Raw genomic sequence first — 18214 nt, forward strand, 5'->3', positions numbered from 1 at the left:
AAAAATCCATTGAGCTTGATTCTTTGACTCCATGAAATAATTTAGTTTTAATTCATTGGAAAAAAAAAATATTCATGCTACTTAAAAACTGTCTAGACTTAGCAGTTTCGACAAAGCATTATATAATTAATATAATATATAATTATATACATATAATTTCTTCAAATCCATCCGAGTTCATAGATCTTATAAAATCGTTTCGTACAATGAAATCTATGTTCTATCAGGTATGAAATAAAACTCTCGTCAGTTTGATGAAACTGTTTCTTGAACTAAATTATTACATCGAGTCAGGTGAAACTGAATTATTTCGTAAAATTAAAGATTTACGATAATAGGAGATTTAAGAAATATTTTTCTAAGTGCACGACGCGCCGCAAAGTTGAGATTCTTAATCTAGGTATTTACATACTTGTGGTGGACTCAGTTTCTCAGTGTCTCGTTACCGGAGTCGTTGATAAGTTGGAGAATTCTAAAATGAATGAAATCAACGTTAATTATTAGTCATATCGCTTCTAAATACCGCTGATAAATTTGAATATCTTTTCAATCACGTGACCGACTAATCATCCAATATGAAATTCATAATCGTTAAATTTCTCACCTTTGAGGTAGTCGTTTAATTCAGTTTCGCTTGCGCTGCATCGAAGATCGGACGGTTTTACACCGCGAAATATTTCCACAACGCTTGGTTTCAAGTTATGGAATAACAGCGGCTGTCCGCGACTAGCAAAATCTTGTACGAGAATTTTGACACCCTTTAAAAAATGAGAGAAAAAAGTTTGTAATGTAACTACGTATATCATCTAAAATCAACTCGGTTCAATCTTTTCCAAGTTAAATTTGCAAGTAAATTTTTGCTTTAACGAACTAATATATTAATTTACTAAGTTTATACTAGAGTGTAAAAATTCATATCTAATTAATAAGGGATCAATTTTGCACCATTAAGATAAAACTTCGTAACTGACAAATGCTTTCATTGGCTTGGCCATGGTTATGAATATCGGAAACTCTCACCTTGGCGGCTGTAAAATCGGCAGCTTGTATGTGAGTCGAGTCTATGACAACGGGAACGGTTTTTCCTTGTCGTAATCCCTGTTTACTGACAACTGCCCTCACGTATTCGACGCTGGGAAAGACCAGGCTTCTGTCAGGGGTGATTACGAGGTATTCACACCCACTGGCGCTCTGTAAAATGTAAAGATAAAAGTTTAGTAATCTAAGAATCTGAATTCCAAGAGAAGTTCGATGAGTGTTCTTGATTTATGACATATGAATTGAGAACATCACAAGTGTAGACACACAAAAGTATTCGAGAGTATATTGCGTACGTTGGTAATTTACATTGACATTAATATGTCAACGTCGTTAAATAGATACATTACGTATTCGAAGAACTTGCGAATCCTGCTGTATTCAAATTGTGTTTTAGAGACATGCGACGCGATCGTGATGATAAATTTTAACGTCTTTTTAAAGTTTTAAACTGCTCGCCACGCATCGCTCGGGGATATTAAACGCTGCTTATTAGAAAACAGTAACTAAATATACCTGCGACGAACGATTTCGAATGCAATATTTATCCCCTTGTTGTTTCTTTGCAATCTATGCGATTACGTCGATCGGTGATTTCGTAGCGTTGTTTTCAGCCTGCTTTTGACTTTAGGTCATTTTTGTTGTTGTTTTTTTTTTCTTTTCGTTATTGTTTTTAATCCGATAATTCACTTACCGTTGCTTTGCGAACGTTGAGCGTCGGTCTGGCAGAAGCGTAAAGAAGAAACAACAGGTTGATTCCAATACCGATAACTATTCCCAATTCCAGTCTTATGAACAAGCAGCAAAGGAAAGTGGCGAAAGCCGGAATTAGGTCGATTTCTTGAAAAACGAGAATAAAATAAATAATATTAAACAAAATAGAAACAAATAAATATCGAAAAACCGTAATTTACGGGTTTCTCTTGATCGTTTCACATTTTGTAAAATAAGTAGGAACTAAATCAGCATATATTCGTAAGTGATGGTGAAAAAAAAATTGCATATCATTTAGTCTTCCGCTCACACTAATCATCATCGGGAACGATGGTAAAATTTTAATGCGACAGTAATAATTTTTTTTTCCCTCCGCTGTTCAAGAGATATGTGATTTTGATATCGATTCCTGGAATAATTAATGATACTTATTTATTGGCGGATGGAAAAAGATACGATCAAAACTAAAAAACACGAATTATTAAATAGTTAATTGACGGATGAAAAAAAATAAAAAAATAAAAAATAAAAATCTTTTATTCATTTAGGATTTCGAAACGCAAGTAATTTCGGATAATCATAATTTAAATAACAATAGTAACGATGTACATTGTGGGCCGATAAAAGAAAATATGAATAAATAAATAAATAAACAAAAACGGGAACGTGAAAAAAATTTAAAACGATTTTTTTTCAGTCTGACCCTTGGCGAATTTTTCAAAACCTGTTTTTGAAGAGCTTGTATTCCAACAACGAATAAATATTTTCGAGATATTATGAAAAACGCGAAATGAAAGATTCTTTCTTCTAAATTCGAAGGGGAAAAAGAAGGAAGAAGAAAAAAAAAAATGTTTTCGAAAATCCGTCAACACGTTTGGATTCTCTTCACTTTTCAAATCGGTCCCGTAATTTTCTTTTTTTTTTTTTTTCTTCTCTTTTTTTCTTCTTCCTAACCACCCTGTATAATATATTTCCTTACTTTTCGTTCTCCACATAGGTTTGATAACTTGAAACTCGACCATGAAGACAACAGCCGCTATGATTACCGCTGCCAGAGCGGTCTTGGGTATATAGTAGAAGTATGGTGTTAAAAATTGCAACGACAGGAGGACCATCAGCCCGGTGTAAACACCGCCCATCGTGGTTTTAACCCCGGAAGCATTGTTGACGGCACCGCGGCTCAAACCGCCTGTAACTGGTATCGAAGATACGAACGCCGAAACGATGTTGCAGGTGCCCAGGGCCAACATCTCTTGCGTTGCGTCAATCTGCTTGCCGTTGGCTGTAAAAAACCGGAAGCGAAATTTATTCAGGACGATAATTGAAATTCGATAATATCCACGTATCTGTAATATTTAATATATGCAAAAATAGAGGAAGTCGTTGATAGAAAAAAAAGGATCAAATTTCTGTGATGGGTGACCTTCGCCTTTGAAATATTAACATCTCATCCCAATACTTTTTTATCTCTTTCTCGCGGATCCAGTTTTTTTCACGTAGGTGATATATGTGCAGGTCATGGATATGGATTAGTTAATGTTAAATGTGAACCCGTTTATCATCACGATCGTCGTGTCTTCTGTCACGTGACGAACGTATACAGCAAAGACGGAACTCATACACCGTGTTATATAATACGAGATATTTATGAAGGATAGCTATCGACGATCGTGTATCAATCCCCTAGGGAAATTACTCCAGTTATCACAAAGTGAATTCTTCAAGCCAGCCGGAGAAAATTGAATGAATCCGGCTGGTAGGTACGTCGAATTGCCTGCGGATTATTGGAAATTTTCATAAAGTAAGAAGAAGACTGAAGAAGGTATGACTAGTCGAGGTAAATACCATCTGGACGATAAGGTCTGTCGGAAGGGAGAAGATTTCCGGTGAAAAAATTACTTCGAACTTACAGAATACTTTTGATATGGCGATGCTCTCGAGGAGGCTGAGGAGTGGCAAAACGAAGCATCCGGATCCGAGAGCCGAGAGGGTGTCGGCGAAGTGCAGGAAAGTCTCGTTACCACCAACCCCGGTGAAGGGCGGCGTTTCGAAGCTGGGCAATCCAGGCTTAACGTAGCCGGTAAGGATGACTGGCGAAGTGCCGGCGTGGGCTTCGATCAAGTAACATCCGACGCTGCAGATAACCACTATCAATATATTCCTGGACGTTGATATGAACCAGAGGCAACTGAGGATCGATTTCTGGAACGGCGTCGGTTCCTTAGCGTCCTTCGGTGTGATCGGGAGGTCCTTTAATTTCTGCGTAACAATGTGTTTTATTTAGAAATATCTAAATATTTTCTTACCTCCTTCAGGTTTAAAGAAATTTTTTTTTCTTTTTTTTTTTTTTTCTAGTAATTGTTAGAAATTTTTTCAAACGGGACTTTAAGAAAAGAAAGTAAAAAAAAAAAAAAAAAAATGAAGCACTCTTAATTTACACGGTACTACGATGCAATGTAATTTTAAACGCGGTCTAATTTTTAACGCAATCGAGCCTGCGTATTATATTATGTTGTAAGATTGTACCTACAAGTTAACGCGGGATAAATAATTGCTTTAACAAACATAGGAAATTGGTGTAAGATGCAGTTATAGCTTTACAAGTTGCTGAGAGTTGTTGTTTTCATTTATTTTTATCTCGACGGATGATCACACCTTATCGCCAAACGGGGTGAATAAATAATAGTTCACTTGGAGATCTTACCCTGAGCAGTAGAAGAACTATCATGCAGACGACACCGAGAACCGCGTCCCACAGTCGAGTTTCCGATATGTGTTCGAAGATGGATTGCCAGACGTGTAAGAATTTCGCTGCCGTAAAATTCAGCCCGAGAATATCCTTGACTTGGGATGTCGCGATTATAATCGCCGCGGCAGAGGTGAAGCCAACCGAAACAGGGCCGGATATGAAGTCTATCAAGAATCCTGTCGCCGATGGAAAATGGAAAGCATTCGTTACGCGCTGTCCTTACTTTGTCGCAATTCGACTTCGGACTTACCCAGCTGCAGGATGCCCATCAGCAGCATTACGCAGCCCGACACAAAGGTCAGCAGGATGGCGAATTCCGGCCCGAGGTTAGCTTTGTGCAAAGTTTCCTTCGTCAGGATAGCCAGGATTGCCGTTGGACCGACAGGCACGTCTTTGCACGGGCCCAATATCGTGTAAACGAAGCAAGCCATGAAGGAGGAGTAGAGACCGTACTGAAAAGATTCAAAGCCGGTTTGAAAAAATCGTTGAGGGTTTTATGTGGTCAGAAGACCGAAAAGACCAGATTTTTCAAGAATTTTTCATCAACAACAATTCAATGTATTTATATAAAAAATTATATGTATATCGGGGTAGCATTGGACTTCATTCTGATACTTTTTATTTGTAAAAATAATGATTTTCAAAACTGCTAAATAGCCGATCTCGTCTTGGGGTGAGTTAGATAATATCTCTGGACTGGATCGTCCGAAATGAAAAACCAAAAAGATTCAGTTAATATGAGGTATTATCTGGTCTTTGATCGAAGAAATAAGGAAAACATTACTTTTGAACAAAACGGCAGCGTCTCAAAAAAAAAAAAAACTTTCATTTTCCATAAAAATTTTCACCTCAATTTCTTTATAAATTGTAAAATATTTACCGGTGAGAATAAAAACCTTTCGATCAAGGATTGAAAAATGTATTTATAAGGCTTGTGTAATAATTAGAAACCGATCGATTCGGCCGTTTCCGAGAAATTTTGTAAAAGAAAGAAAAACACGTTCAACGTGTTTCACAAACACTCTGAAACGCTCCGGGGGGGTCTTTACAAACGTACGCGTAACTTTGAGAATATTTGTCGGACCGCCGTAATGAAATTTTCTGTGCATATACTTGAGTATATGTACGAATACATGACGCAAAATGAAATTTGAAATGAAATCGATTTTTGAAAAATCCTGAGTATAACCCTTATAAAAAAAAAAAAGAATAATAAGACTCGCGAGGGGAAAATACCTGCGGAGGAACCCCGGCCACACTTGCGTAGGCAATTGCTTGCGGAATTACAGTGAGACCGACGGTCAGACCGGCGACCAAATCGTTTACCGCATACCCTCTGTTGTACTTTGGAAGCCATTCGAGCATCGGTATTCTTCTGTAAAGTATCTTCTTCGTGCACGATCTTCGTATCCGGTGACAGACCCATTTTGCTCCTGAGGAACACGCCATGCCTCGTTCCACATCGTCGGATGCTGAAGGAGAAAAAACAAGGAAGTTATTACAGACGACGTTCACACTTGCGATGTACTATTCGGTGGAAAAGATTCACTCGAGAACGTTAAACACGCCAAACATATTGTTAGTGTTGTTTTTATCGCGATTAGTCCAGTGGCTATACTTGTATATCATAGACGGAACATCCGATTAGCAAACATGCGGAAGAATTTTTTCCAATCGTTTGTCTCGAACGAATTTCATTAAGCTGGATTATAGGGTACAGATCCACTATTTGTGGCAATTTTTATATTGACCAATTCAACACTTTCATTCCATTAGATTTCGCGATTCGTGACTTTGAGCCTGTTTCGAACCAGACGTTGTTCGTTCTTTGTACACTTTGATTTCTGAAAGTTACCGTTCACCTAGATCCAAGCATGATCTCTTTACCATTAGTGGCTGTAAGACGACAGTTAAAAAATATCATCGCAACTGGATCCTATACGAAAAATACTGAAAAAAATTCTCGTCGAACCTGGAGGAGGTAGGAAAATATTTCGATGTCGCTACCAATTATTATAATATTTTTTAGCAATTACCAGGGGTGCCGAAAGTGATCTTGGAGGCTTCCTGGGGGGCGGGAGCGCTGAGTCTGTCACCAAGTTCCGGTTGAGACTGTGTGTGGTGATCGTGATCAGCGGTCGCTGGAGGGTTTGGATTTCCGGCGGGAGTGAAACCCGTCAGTCTAACTTGTCTCGCGTCCTCGTTTTGATCCTCGTCTGTGACGCTGTACTTGGTCATAGCTGAAGAGATGGACGGCTTGTTGAACGTAGGAGTGCCTGCTTGGGACTAATTCTTAGGCCGTGTTTCTTCGGTACTTGGTCGTTCGGCAAGAATTTCCTGCGTCGACCAAATTCAGGGGGATTCCATTGTTCCGTGGTTTGTTTTTATTGCACTCCGTTTCTCCCCCTTAATTACAGTTTTCTTGACGAATGATTTACCGACGATCTACAAGAAACAAAAATAAAACGCGGGTTCTTATAGTAATCGAACAGTAATTTGAAATCCATTTTTCAATGACATCCACGAATAGACGTAGATACTGTGCTAATTAGTCATTAAAGGTCTATTCTCACAGTGACTAATTTTAACTCTATGCAATACACGTTATGGATGTATATAAAAATTGCAGTTTGCACCGTCGTGTGCCCTAGGAATGCAGCTTCTTTCTCCAAACAAGTTTCTCTCTCGTGCTGGACTGGACTTTTTGAACTAACATTTGTACCAACGGCACCAAAATACCCTAGATCGGTGGTGATTAATTCTTGTGACGTTGAATTGGATGGAGTAAAAATGAGCGCGACTTTAAATAACTCACACCACAGCCATACATGATGGCATTACCGAGCAGGGTGGCGTTCGCCAGAAAACTAATTCCCTAACAATCTAGGGATTTCTTTACACAGTTGGTACACATCTGACTTTAAGACCTTAACCTCGAAGAAAGGGTCGTGTCGTAGGATTTCTAGGCACTCACGACGGTTTGCACCCTATACTCGTAACGGCTTAAACAGCGAGCGGTTGACAGGCTAGTTTCACTTTACAGGCTCGTAAACGGTAAAATTTATGCCCGTTAAATTATTAGAACCTGGTATATTTTGTGCTAATGGTCTCTTCGTTGAACAGTAGTTTTAATTATGCGTAGAAGACCGACTAAACGTCGATATATATACCGTATACCTACGTATTCATTATATTGTACGTTTTCTTTCCGCGTTGCGCCATTTTTTCCCTACATCTGATATTCACCGTTATCCCTGTTTTCAATGGAGAATTTAATGACCAGCTCTTGAGTAATTATGGCTAATTTTATTTCCTATACCGTCGTTAAATGTCATTGACAACTCACCTGATCTCCCTGATGATTAAAACAACAACAAAAGAAGTTGCTAAGGTCAGGATTACGGTGATGTGAACGCACGGTCAACGATTACCGACACACTAAGCGAGTGCCAGTCTATTACTTACCGTTTCAAAGCTTCTAGGTATTCGTAAAGACTCGAAACTCCTGCTGTTTGTTATATTATTAATTTTCACAGTATGACTTCCCCCGGGGCCAATCATAAACTCGTCCCAAATAATCTCACAACGCTTTTCATTGCTTTCTTTCAAAAGATTAGACAATTTACATATTGTAAAGTTTATACCTAGCTAAGCTAATTCTAATCTTAATTCCATTGTTATGAATATAGCAAAGGGATTTCTCGAAAACTGCTAAATACGGTGACACGTTTTCTCCTTATGTCGATGAGTCAAAGGAAAAGAAATATATCAATTGGATTAAATCGAGTGAAACTCAAAGTATTTTTTTCAAATAAAGAAATTATTCGTTTCACCAGATTTGACATATCGGAAGAATCAGTTTCTTTTTCGTAGAATTTGTGCAATTTAACCTTCCAAGTTTGGAAATTTTCATATGATAATCCTTGTGCCATCACAGGTTTTATATCTTTTCACCGATCGAATCACTTATATTATAGGTACGTTTATTTAAAACATAAACCTTCGGTTTTATTCTACTTATAATCACGTTATTGAGACACATACCGAAATCGGTACAACCGTGATGTTGGCACATATGACAATTAGCATTAAAACCCGTCTGTTTGGTTGAGAAACGAATGCGTAAAAATTCTCAATCGAAAGGAACGACGATGTATACCTGTATTGCCAAAGTTAATAGCGTGCTTATCTACGTTGCACGATCGCAATTTGCGGATAATTCCACGGAATTATAGGCACAAGGTAATGCGCCTAAATGGCAATCGCGACGGTGAACGGCACTGATTAATATTCTTCGAAATGGAGTACCTACAAACAACGAATGCAACTGAGATAAGCAAAGAAACGTCGCGTGAAGCTCGAGTGTTTCCCATATTCGAACGCTGCTTATCACGCTGAAGAAAATTAGTCGCGTGCTCATTTTCAAAACCTCTCAGCTGTGCTTCGATATCGTTGGGTGAAAAAACCCGTTGTTTATTCAATTAACCCTTACAAAGGGGGGGGGGGGGATATTTCGAAAATTGAATGACTAAAGATGAATTGTTCTGAATCTTGATTTTTTTTTTCAAATGTCACTGATTATCAGTCATTCTAATCAAGTTTTCGATCAAATCATCTTTCGCCATTACGTACATTGGCCACATTCGAAATATTCACCCTTTCAGGTTTTCAAATTTACAAATCACAATCCAGCGAATTCAAATAACATAAGTTTTAGTAAAATTAAATATTTTTTGCATCATAAATTTAATACAAATACTCTGTTTTTTTTTTCTACAATAAATGTATGGTAAATTCCCAATAATCCTTAACAGTCCAATATCAATATTGTTGAAGTAAAGGTGATACAGCTGAAATAACTCGGGTTAATCGAGGCGTAAAGGTGCGGTATAAGGTAGGTAGTTAGGTAGGTAGGTAGGTAGGTAAACGAAGAAATAATTAATATCCTCGGCTCTCTAACGAGGCGCGAATTGAAACCAGGCTGCAAAGGCGAGCTGCTTGTTGAACAGGGAATAGAAGATGCAGATTTGCACGTGCGACGTGTGCTTCGAAAGTTTCCTCGAGTCAGTCAGTAAGGCAGTCGTTTCTACGTACGTTTGTACTATACGACATCCGAGCTTTCTCTGGTATAGCAATATAAAATAGTCAACAGGCGAAACTGCGGCTCGACTTCTACATAATTCGGCTCCATACTGTTTCAGTCTTAATTTTTTAACGCGACAAAAATCGTCCAGATTCAACTTCGTCGCATCCAGGTTACCTGCGCACGTATGTACATCATGTTGTGAATTCCAGTGCACCGGACGGTTCTAGAACTTCTACTTATCTATCGCCCTGAAGAGGAAACATTTCGAGCTCGAATTCCTGCCGGCAACTCGATCCCTCCGGTGACGTCACTGCAACCTTCCCTCTAAGGTTCGTCGTGCATAGTTTGCTCGAAAAATTTTCCTTCCTAACAATAAGGATGTTAAAGCCTACTACCGCGGGTCTTTCGCTCCTGAATAATTCGACCGTGGTCCACAGGTAAACAGCGTTTTTCAAACTTAGATTTCAACGTTTGAATAGCCGATCGACGCAGAATCGGTATCGTTTCAAACCACGATCGCATTCTCATGACTGCAATGATTAATTCGCTTGCAAACGTGTTGGTTTGTTTGATCGATCTTCGATCGGTGCCACGTGTCGATCGGCCCAGCTGTAATAATTTTGCAAAGCGATATCTGCACGGTGCAGACGAGATCTTTGTGGTCGATTTAATGCAGAGGTAAGCATACGTACCTGATTATATCCGAAGATTATCCCGCGTTGATTATTCAATAAATTTTATTTACATTATAGCGTTGTTATACACGCTTTAAGAACTTTACGCTGCACACCAGATTCGATTTGTTGTTTCAACTATGACCGAGTATAAATGATTGGATTTTATTCGTTATAATAATCTGTTACGCAGAGGCACATAAACCTTATTATTTATCACCCAAAACGTTAAAACGAGGTCTGCACTGTATATATTATTCACATGTGTAACGATATTGTTGATCAGCGTTTGAATTGCAACCGATTTGGGCGCAGTTAAAAATGGGGAAAAAGTTTGAAGCAAAAGAGAAAAATAAAAATTACACTGCAGTTTAAGTTTACAGAAGAGTTTAAACACCGTGATGATCTCCGATGCGCACTGTTCGATCAAACGATCGGTTATTATGAAAAAATTAATATTTATACAATTCACGTATTATTATATTATAGTTGCGATCAAAAATTATCCCACACTTACGGGCTTGAGGAGAGATTTATATTTTGGCGAAGATAATTAGCGATCGAATTATTATATCGCGTTGGTTCGAACTCGGATTTCCAGCCAGGGTCTCACACTAATGTCGTGCTGTGCCAGACCGAATCGAGGTGCCGACTGCAACTGAGAACTGGCAAGGGTGACAGGTGAAAATTCACCTTCACTAAGCCTGATCCAACGATCCAACGATCCTACGCGCATGCGCGTTACTCTCAAAACACAGCCACGTGCTCGTCATCGAGATGCATACGACCAGCGGTCTGCGAGACTTATTGCTAATTATCCACGTATTTCCTAATCACTGCGGTGTAGTTATGATGTGCGATATTAGATTGAAGAATTTTTTGCACAAAGTAGTTGTCAGATTACGAAATCGGATTGCAAATTTAGAAATTCTGTGCGGCGATGTAAATTGCTGTGTATTTGTCATGAATTTGCGATAAAAAAACATATAAACATATTCGATTTAACCAAAATTTATGAGAAAAACATTAAACAAGTAATTCGAATTTATTAAATTTTTTGAGGCAGTTTATTGTACTTGTAAATTGAATTATCAGAGAACGTCCAATACAGTGTAGGAAGTTTTGTATGTATAAGATAAATTTTTAACAGTGTAAGGAAAAGCGACCAGGCAATAGAAGGATGGGTAAAAATATACGAAAAATAATCTCCTGATAGTTGGTACGAATCGAAAGCTAAGAGACGAGGAAAACCGATGATTTTGCCGACGACGAGGAATAGGAATGAAACAAAATATCACCCTGAAGTAGAAATGAATCTGAGCTCATTTGGATAGCACGAGCTGAGATTTCAGAAATCCAAAAATAAGATTTTTAACAAAAAGAAAAGCATTAGAATCGGATAAAGAACAACGACGTTTAATCATTTAATTATGTCGAAAGTTTCAACTATAAAACGTTTTTTTTTCAACAATCGATATCGAGCAATTATCTCGTGTTATTCAAATTTGTTTATATTCATTTCTATTCCATATAATAGCTGTGATAATGTTGTTTCAATCGCCTAGAAAATCACGGGCGCAATTAGCATTGCTGTAGATTTTTTCAACGCTTTTTTCCCTTCTCCTAACTTCTGATTCGGACTGTGGGGCCCATTCATCCTTGAAGAATGTCCAGTTCTAGTCTGTCGCACTTTATACGTTGTGGTTCCACGATCGCCTGTAATAATAAAGCGTTAAATTCATTTCTCATCGTTCTCTTCTTCTCGATTTTATTTCTCCCCAGGCACGCACGTAATTACCACGTTCAATTAATCACTCGAATGATATTCAGTGTATTCACGTATCTATATATCACGTGTCCGATAAATTGCTTTTTAATTTTTATATTTTGGATATCAGTCTATACTGTTATGTTGCTTACACACACACAATGTATAAACGTGCATTTATATACATAGTACAGAATTTCAATTTGCGTACACAACATTACAACACTTACAGCTATACAATAACACTGCGTCTGTTTCACACTTCACATTGACTATAAGGTACACGTATGTTATATACATATCCTCCATACAATGTTTGCGGAGAATCCGCATGACGCTCTGTGCAAACTGTTATACGCGCTCATACCTATACTTCTACAATATATATAATATATATACACATATACACCTATATGTATATAATATTTGCAGACCGTTGATTAAAAAGTGATTATACTTTATACATCGCACGGAGTGCATCAGAGAGAGATCAAACGAACGATTGAGCCTCTGCAAGTATTCGTATGTTTCTTTTTTCTTATCCTTATTCTTATTTTATCGCTCCTGCATCTCTCAACGAACTTCCCGTGGAAGTTCAGTTATTATTATTACTATTATTATGATTATCATACAGCGCTGATTGGCCGCAGGAGCCGTTGTATTACATAATAATTTGACATACTATGCCTGAATTGTCGAGAGGATTGATATGAATGTGTGTACGCGTATAGCCATTTCCGGTATGCATGTGATGACGTATTTGTGCAGGTAATTAGGACGCGTACAGGAGTATACACATATTATAATAAAAAAAATTGAACGATGATTCAAATATACTGAGATAAGATTATTCTCTACATTTGTTTTATTAATACGTGGATTTTCTGTTGTTGGGATTTTCATTTTGCAATGCGTCATCTGGTGGAAAAAATTTTAACTAACGCAACCAGGCTGACATCTAACTGTTGACCATGTTTTTTTCGGGTGTGGATGGTAGAACAGGTATATTATTGATTATGTCTAATAATTGATGCGACATGAGTAATTTGAAACTCCAATAATTACGATTTGCCTCGATTTAAATTAAGAACTTAGGTTATGTGGTGATAAAATGGCGCCGAGGATCAGGCTCTGACGTCATGAGAACAACTTCCAATCACGCGCGGAGAGTATAACTATTTCGTATTTTTGCTCTCGTATAGGTAGAGGAAATGCACCCGCTTTACCTACTACAACCAATTAAAAATGACCGGCCGCCATGCGCCGGCACTCTCAGGAATTGCGTTTAATTCGCCAAGGTTGTAACGTGATCCACGGTCATGAAACTACAATATCAGCTGGTATAGGTTATACACCTATACGAGTACGCATCCATCACCGTGCATATGCACATCTACATACATACACACATCGAGTGTCAGGCTCATCTCGTATACATGCTAGCTATATAATTATCAGCATGTGAAACGAGTGACAGGGTGCAATAATCGGCAATTGATTTGAAACGGGTGTGCGTATATAAGTATAATCATGCACAGGGTATAGAATGATCTGCTGATATAGAAAAACAGCAATTTCCGTCTCTGTACAGCTATTATATACACGTAGGTGTACATGATATAAGGTAACCTGCCGCGTCGTTTGGACGGCCGATGTTCAAGCGCATAAATATGTAGTCCAGTCGGAATATAGATTTGAAATTTCCATTTTTCGATACCACTGTTCATTTTTTATAATCTTTGCGGGAGGGAGGTTCATTGGCAGTATAAATTTTCTAGTCAATTTCGAGCAGATTCTGCAGCAGCCTCGGCCACCATCTTGAATTTAAGGGGGAATTTGTTTTTGTCATATAACTCGGGCATTTTTAATTTTTTACTAAAAATTGTCGTAACCAAACTTGCAAAGGATATTTAACTATCCGTAACTTTGGTAGTGACGACTTTTTTATGTCTACTACTTTATATATCTTCCGATTTAAACTATAATTTCAAGATGGCGGCCGAAGCTATTGACGAATCTGGTCAAAATGATAGAGTATTACTACTAGTGACCCCCCCCCCCCCCCTGCTCCTAAAAGGTTAGAAAAGGAAAATTGCGGTATCGTAAAATTGCAATTTCAGGTGCTTTTTTTCTGCACAGTAATATCATCAAGAATACCTTAACCTTCTATCTAAATTGTTTTCGGTCGGGAACAAAATGCAAGTTCGATTCTATACGAATTTTGTGACAATATGACTGGCGATGCAGCCGACGCGAGAGAATGGAAGTCATCGTCACATAATCCGTATAGAGTCGAACCTGCGTTTTGTTTTGGGCCGAAAACAAGTTGGCCGGATAGTTAAGGCATTAATGAATATTACTGTAGATAATATCAGCTGTGCTAGAATAAGTTCTTCATATCATATAACCATCTGAAACTATAATTGATATATTATCCATCCATTATGGCATTCGGATATTTTTCGACTTGTGCGTACAAATTAACGCTTGAAAATTTTTGTCGATACAACGACGAATCGCGAGAGGCGGTGAAAAAAAATAATCCTTGAGGATTGAAAAAAATAACTGTCATCCGTGGTGAAAAATAATCCACCAACGAGGCCCCGGGGGGATTCGAACCCCCGATCTCCTGTTTACTAGACAGGCGCTTTAACCAACTAAGCCACGGCGCCTTCTTGATGGCGCAGATATTCTGAGATAATTTAAAATCATTTTCACCGCCGTCGTATCGCCTGCGTCATTGGATAATTGTAAAACTAGGGTATCGAAGTTATGATTAATTATCAGGGTGAATCGGAATTACAGATCAGTCGAGATATTATCATAATTTCCTTGACGATTATATTTCATATCCATATACAAATCAAAGTAAACAATTTCGATATTGCCTTGCAATATTATTAATTGCGATGATATTATTACTATTATTATTATTATTATTATTATTATTATTAAACATCCCTGATGTACAGAAATTCGCTTACAATAAGTTGATTCGACGGATAGAGAACAGTTTTTGTGAGTAGTTAATAGCAAGTAAAACGATTCTTATTATATGATCCACGCGTTATTTCAAATTCCATCGCGTTTACTGACTACGGATGTTAATTTTTTTTTTTTGTTTCTCTTTTCTTTTTCGAAGTTAAGAATAACGGTAAAAGAAGCAGTTATACTTATTATACATGCATATAAATGCGTATTTCGTATACGACTTAATACAATGGAAATGTTTTATTTAATCTTTCGGTTACAGCACAAAACGCGGGTGGATTTGCAATTTCCAAATTATTTATGTAATAACTGCCGGAAATCTTCAAGCTTTTTTTATATATATTGTGTGAGCGATAGGAGATCCATATTCATGCAAATATGTACACATAATTACAGCAGCAAGCACGTGAAACTTTTCAACATTAACATTTGTTTGCAAGTTGGTATTGAATATTCACCAAATTTTTATGGTACATTCACGTCTTATGTAACGAGAAACTTTTTTGCACATCAATATCTACCGACATATATATATATATATATATATATATCCGGTAAATATATAATTATTTTGTATACCGCAAATTGTACGTCATATGTTTTCAAATACAATCGGTTAATGTAAAAGAGAAATGTTGGTACGTCATTTACCGGGCAAGAATATTTCTGCTACGGCCGTGCATGTCATACCTGCTAGAGTTTTGTTTATTAAAAAAAGTTGTAAAGAATGAGATGAGAAGAAGAGAAAAAAAAAGAAAGATAGAATAAAAAAAAAAAAAAAAAAAAGGAGAACAGCACGGTATTTACAATTTGCGTACGATCGTAAAATACCTTCGTATACGTATACTTAAAATACGAAGTACTATAATACTAGCGTTTATTGCACACTTTAAACTGTATAATTATTATGTGTATGTAGTGAAAAAGTATTATTAGTCGAAGAATACGATTATTTATATTATTTATATACGCTTATGCAGGGCTCTTGTAATACTTGTAAATGTAATGTTTAAATACAGGCATTATACAGCTGATGATGATGAGCAGACGAAAGCATATGGCTATAAAAATAAACGAAACGTTTAATCGTAAGACACGCGTAGAATTAATACATTCTACAATGAATTGTATAATGGAATGCGAATATCGCCGTGTATGATATATACACATTTCATTAGCCTTTTAAAAATTGATGATTTAGCAGCATTTCTGCAATTCTTTGTATACACATTATATTACATGAAAAAAAAAAAAAATACACACACACATATGAACATATACATATATATATATATATATATTACAACATATAACCGTATAATATTGTTATTCAATCGAAACATGGGGAAAAGCGAAGAGCTTACAAGATTATGTATATGCACACAATACGCTGGAATGCGCGAATTACGTATATTGCAGTGCCTTAATCATCAGTGTGAACCGGTTCACGAGCTGTATTATAAACATGCAGGCATAGCATACCGACGTATATTCGCGTGCTTGTGAAAGTTTGAATATATAAGCTGTTGCACTGCTTAATCAACAAGTGAAATAATGACGTAATATAGAAAAGAGAAATATATAAACGGTGCGTTTGTACATCGCGTTATGTTTGTCTACCCGATGATCAATTCTATCATATCGTGTCATTATCTCATCTTTATGACTAAGTGTTCTGTACTGTCACTGAAAACTGTTTATTTACCGTATTGTTCATCCTTTATCGTGTTAGCGTTTGTTTCGCTGATCGATCGCAGCAGCTCTATACGAGTATAAAATGTGGCGGGAAAAAATTCGAACAAAAAAAACCAATGATCATCGCAGTACGACACACGGTAAGTATATCTACGTGGATCATATTTCAGGCGGATGAGTTCGCTGCGGGACCGCAAGGAGTGGCGGGGGGGGGGGGGGGGGGGGGAATCAAGTTCAAGACCACGAGGAAAGAAAGTATACCGATATAATTCCCGAGGCTATAATATGTAATATATTATATGCCATACTTACAAGGTGTAATGCAATATTTTAGTGAGAAAATGCTAATAAAATGAGTTTGTGGATTTTTGAAATATTTTGCCGCACTGATTACGATGGCGTTGTATGTTATTTTTTCTTTTTTTTCCGATCACGTCGAGATTTCGAGATATTTCGATCGCAAAAATGGTATTATCGATAAAAGTTTTCACGAAATAATCCCGTTCGTTAAGCTGTTTATTATAAAATTTTACGATCTTGTATAATATAAAAGCATACTGGATAGTATATAGACTGTTGAGGTGAAATGCATATCTGATTATTGATTTGTATCTAGCGGTATATTCCGAATTCATTATGCACGTTGCACGAGCGTCGCGGTGCAGAATGGATATGTGCTACTTAATTGATTACATGCATCGATCGTCGATGTAACGGCTAGTGATTACTTGAAACTGGCTGATATGATGATGACGGATGCTCAAGCCTCGTATAAAATATATGCGGGAACCTGTATTATAACCGTTCAGCGATTACGTGTAGGTATATAATGTCGATCGCGGATTATTATGAGAACATGCAGAGCATCGGTTTTCTATTTTCTATAGTCCAGCGAAAGATCAATTTCGACAATTTCAACAGTAAGTAACCGAAGCTGTACAGCAGATGTTACGCCGATGCTGTCATCGGCATGCGATACCATTATGCGGAAGAATTTCAGTTGTTGCTAGTCAGCGAGACGGAACTGATAGCGCACAATGCGATGCAGTAATTTTCTCGTTGCGCAAGTTCGAGGCCGTTACCTTGTTGGCGTGGCGCGTTTGAATTTCGAACGAAACAACGAAACATCGCCGTCGGTCACCCGTCACATAATTCGGCAAAGAAGAACGTATCATCGGACGAGGTGGCCGAGTGGTTAAGGCGTTGGACTGCTAATCCAATGTGCTCTGCACGCGTGGGTTCGAATCCCATCCTCGTCGAAGACTTTTTTTCTCTTTTCTTCTTTGTTCCACTTTTTTCTTCGTTCGATTAATAATCCTTTGTAGTCGCGTACCGCGAACTTACGGCTTATCCCAGGTTTTCAACAGTTTATAATCATTCCACTCCGAGCGAAAAGGATCTCCGCACATTGCTCCTCGGTGCTATTGAAGTGTTCGTTTTTCGTCGTCGTAAGCATTTCTCGCAATCGCTCGGACGTGTTTAGTCTCCGTATAACATAC

General features: G+C 37.6%; 1 protein-coding gene and 2 non-coding genes across 4 annotated transcripts; 1 reads left to right on the forward strand and 2 right to left on the reverse strand.

Annotated features, from left to right (window-relative positions):
* Window positions 1-407: 407 nt before the first annotated feature.
* LOC124404335 (sodium-independent sulfate anion transporter-like) lies at window positions 408-10430 on the reverse strand. Of its 2 annotated transcripts, none has more exons than XM_046878384.1 (11): window positions 10280-10430; window positions 6538-6946; window positions 5738-5973; window positions 4752-4953; window positions 4457-4677; window positions 3663-4011; window positions 2732-3034; window positions 1733-1878; window positions 1021-1191; window positions 571-758; window positions 408-534 (listed from the first exon to the last, which is right to left on the reverse strand). In XM_046878384.1, the coding sequence occupies exons 2-11, from the start codon at window positions 6737-6739 to the stop codon at window positions 516-518; spliced, it is 2037 nt and encodes a 678-aa protein (XP_046734340.1). In that variant the 5' UTR covers window positions 6740-6946; window positions 10280-10430; the 3' UTR covers window positions 408-515. The 2 variants fall into 2 exon arrangements, with proteins under 2 accessions (XP_046734340.1, XP_046734341.1); XM_046878385.1 differs by having other exon boundaries at window positions 408-472; window positions 605-758; window positions 10280-10428.
* A 4197-nt stretch (window positions 10431-14627) lies between these two features.
* Window positions 14628-14701, reverse strand: Trnat-agu. The gene has a single exon. It is a non-coding gene; the product is annotated as a tRNA-Thr (tRNA).
* A 3191-nt stretch (window positions 14702-17892) lies between these two features.
* On the forward strand, window positions 17893-17974 carry Trnas-gcu. Its single transcript has one exon. It is a non-coding gene; the product is annotated as a tRNA-Ser (tRNA).
* The last annotated feature ends 240 nt before the right edge of the window (window positions 17975-18214 follow it).

Source organism: Diprion similis, chromosome 3, assembly GCF_021155765.1.
Source record: "Diprion similis isolate iyDipSimi1 chromosome 3, iyDipSimi1.1, whole genome shotgun sequence".
NCBI classification, from domain to species: Eukaryota; Metazoa; Arthropoda; class Insecta; order Hymenoptera; family Diprionidae; genus Diprion; species Diprion similis.

What these genes read in the sequence shown, in the direction of transcription:
- LOC124404335 (XM_046878384.1), bottom strand. Translation starts at nt 6,739, where the DNA reads ATGACCAAGTACAGCGTCACAGACGAGGATCAAAACGAGGACGCGAGA. An exon ending in GATGGGCATCCTGCAGCTGG is followed by an intron (nt 4,678 to 4,751) that starts GTAAGTCCGAAG and finishes CATCGGCGACAG; the next exon opens with GATTCTTGATAGACTTCATA. An exon ending in TCAACGTTCGCAAAGCAACG is followed by an intron (nt 1,192 to 1,732) that starts GTAAGTGAATTA and finishes TACATTTTACAG; the next exon opens with AGCGCCAGTGGGTGTGAATA.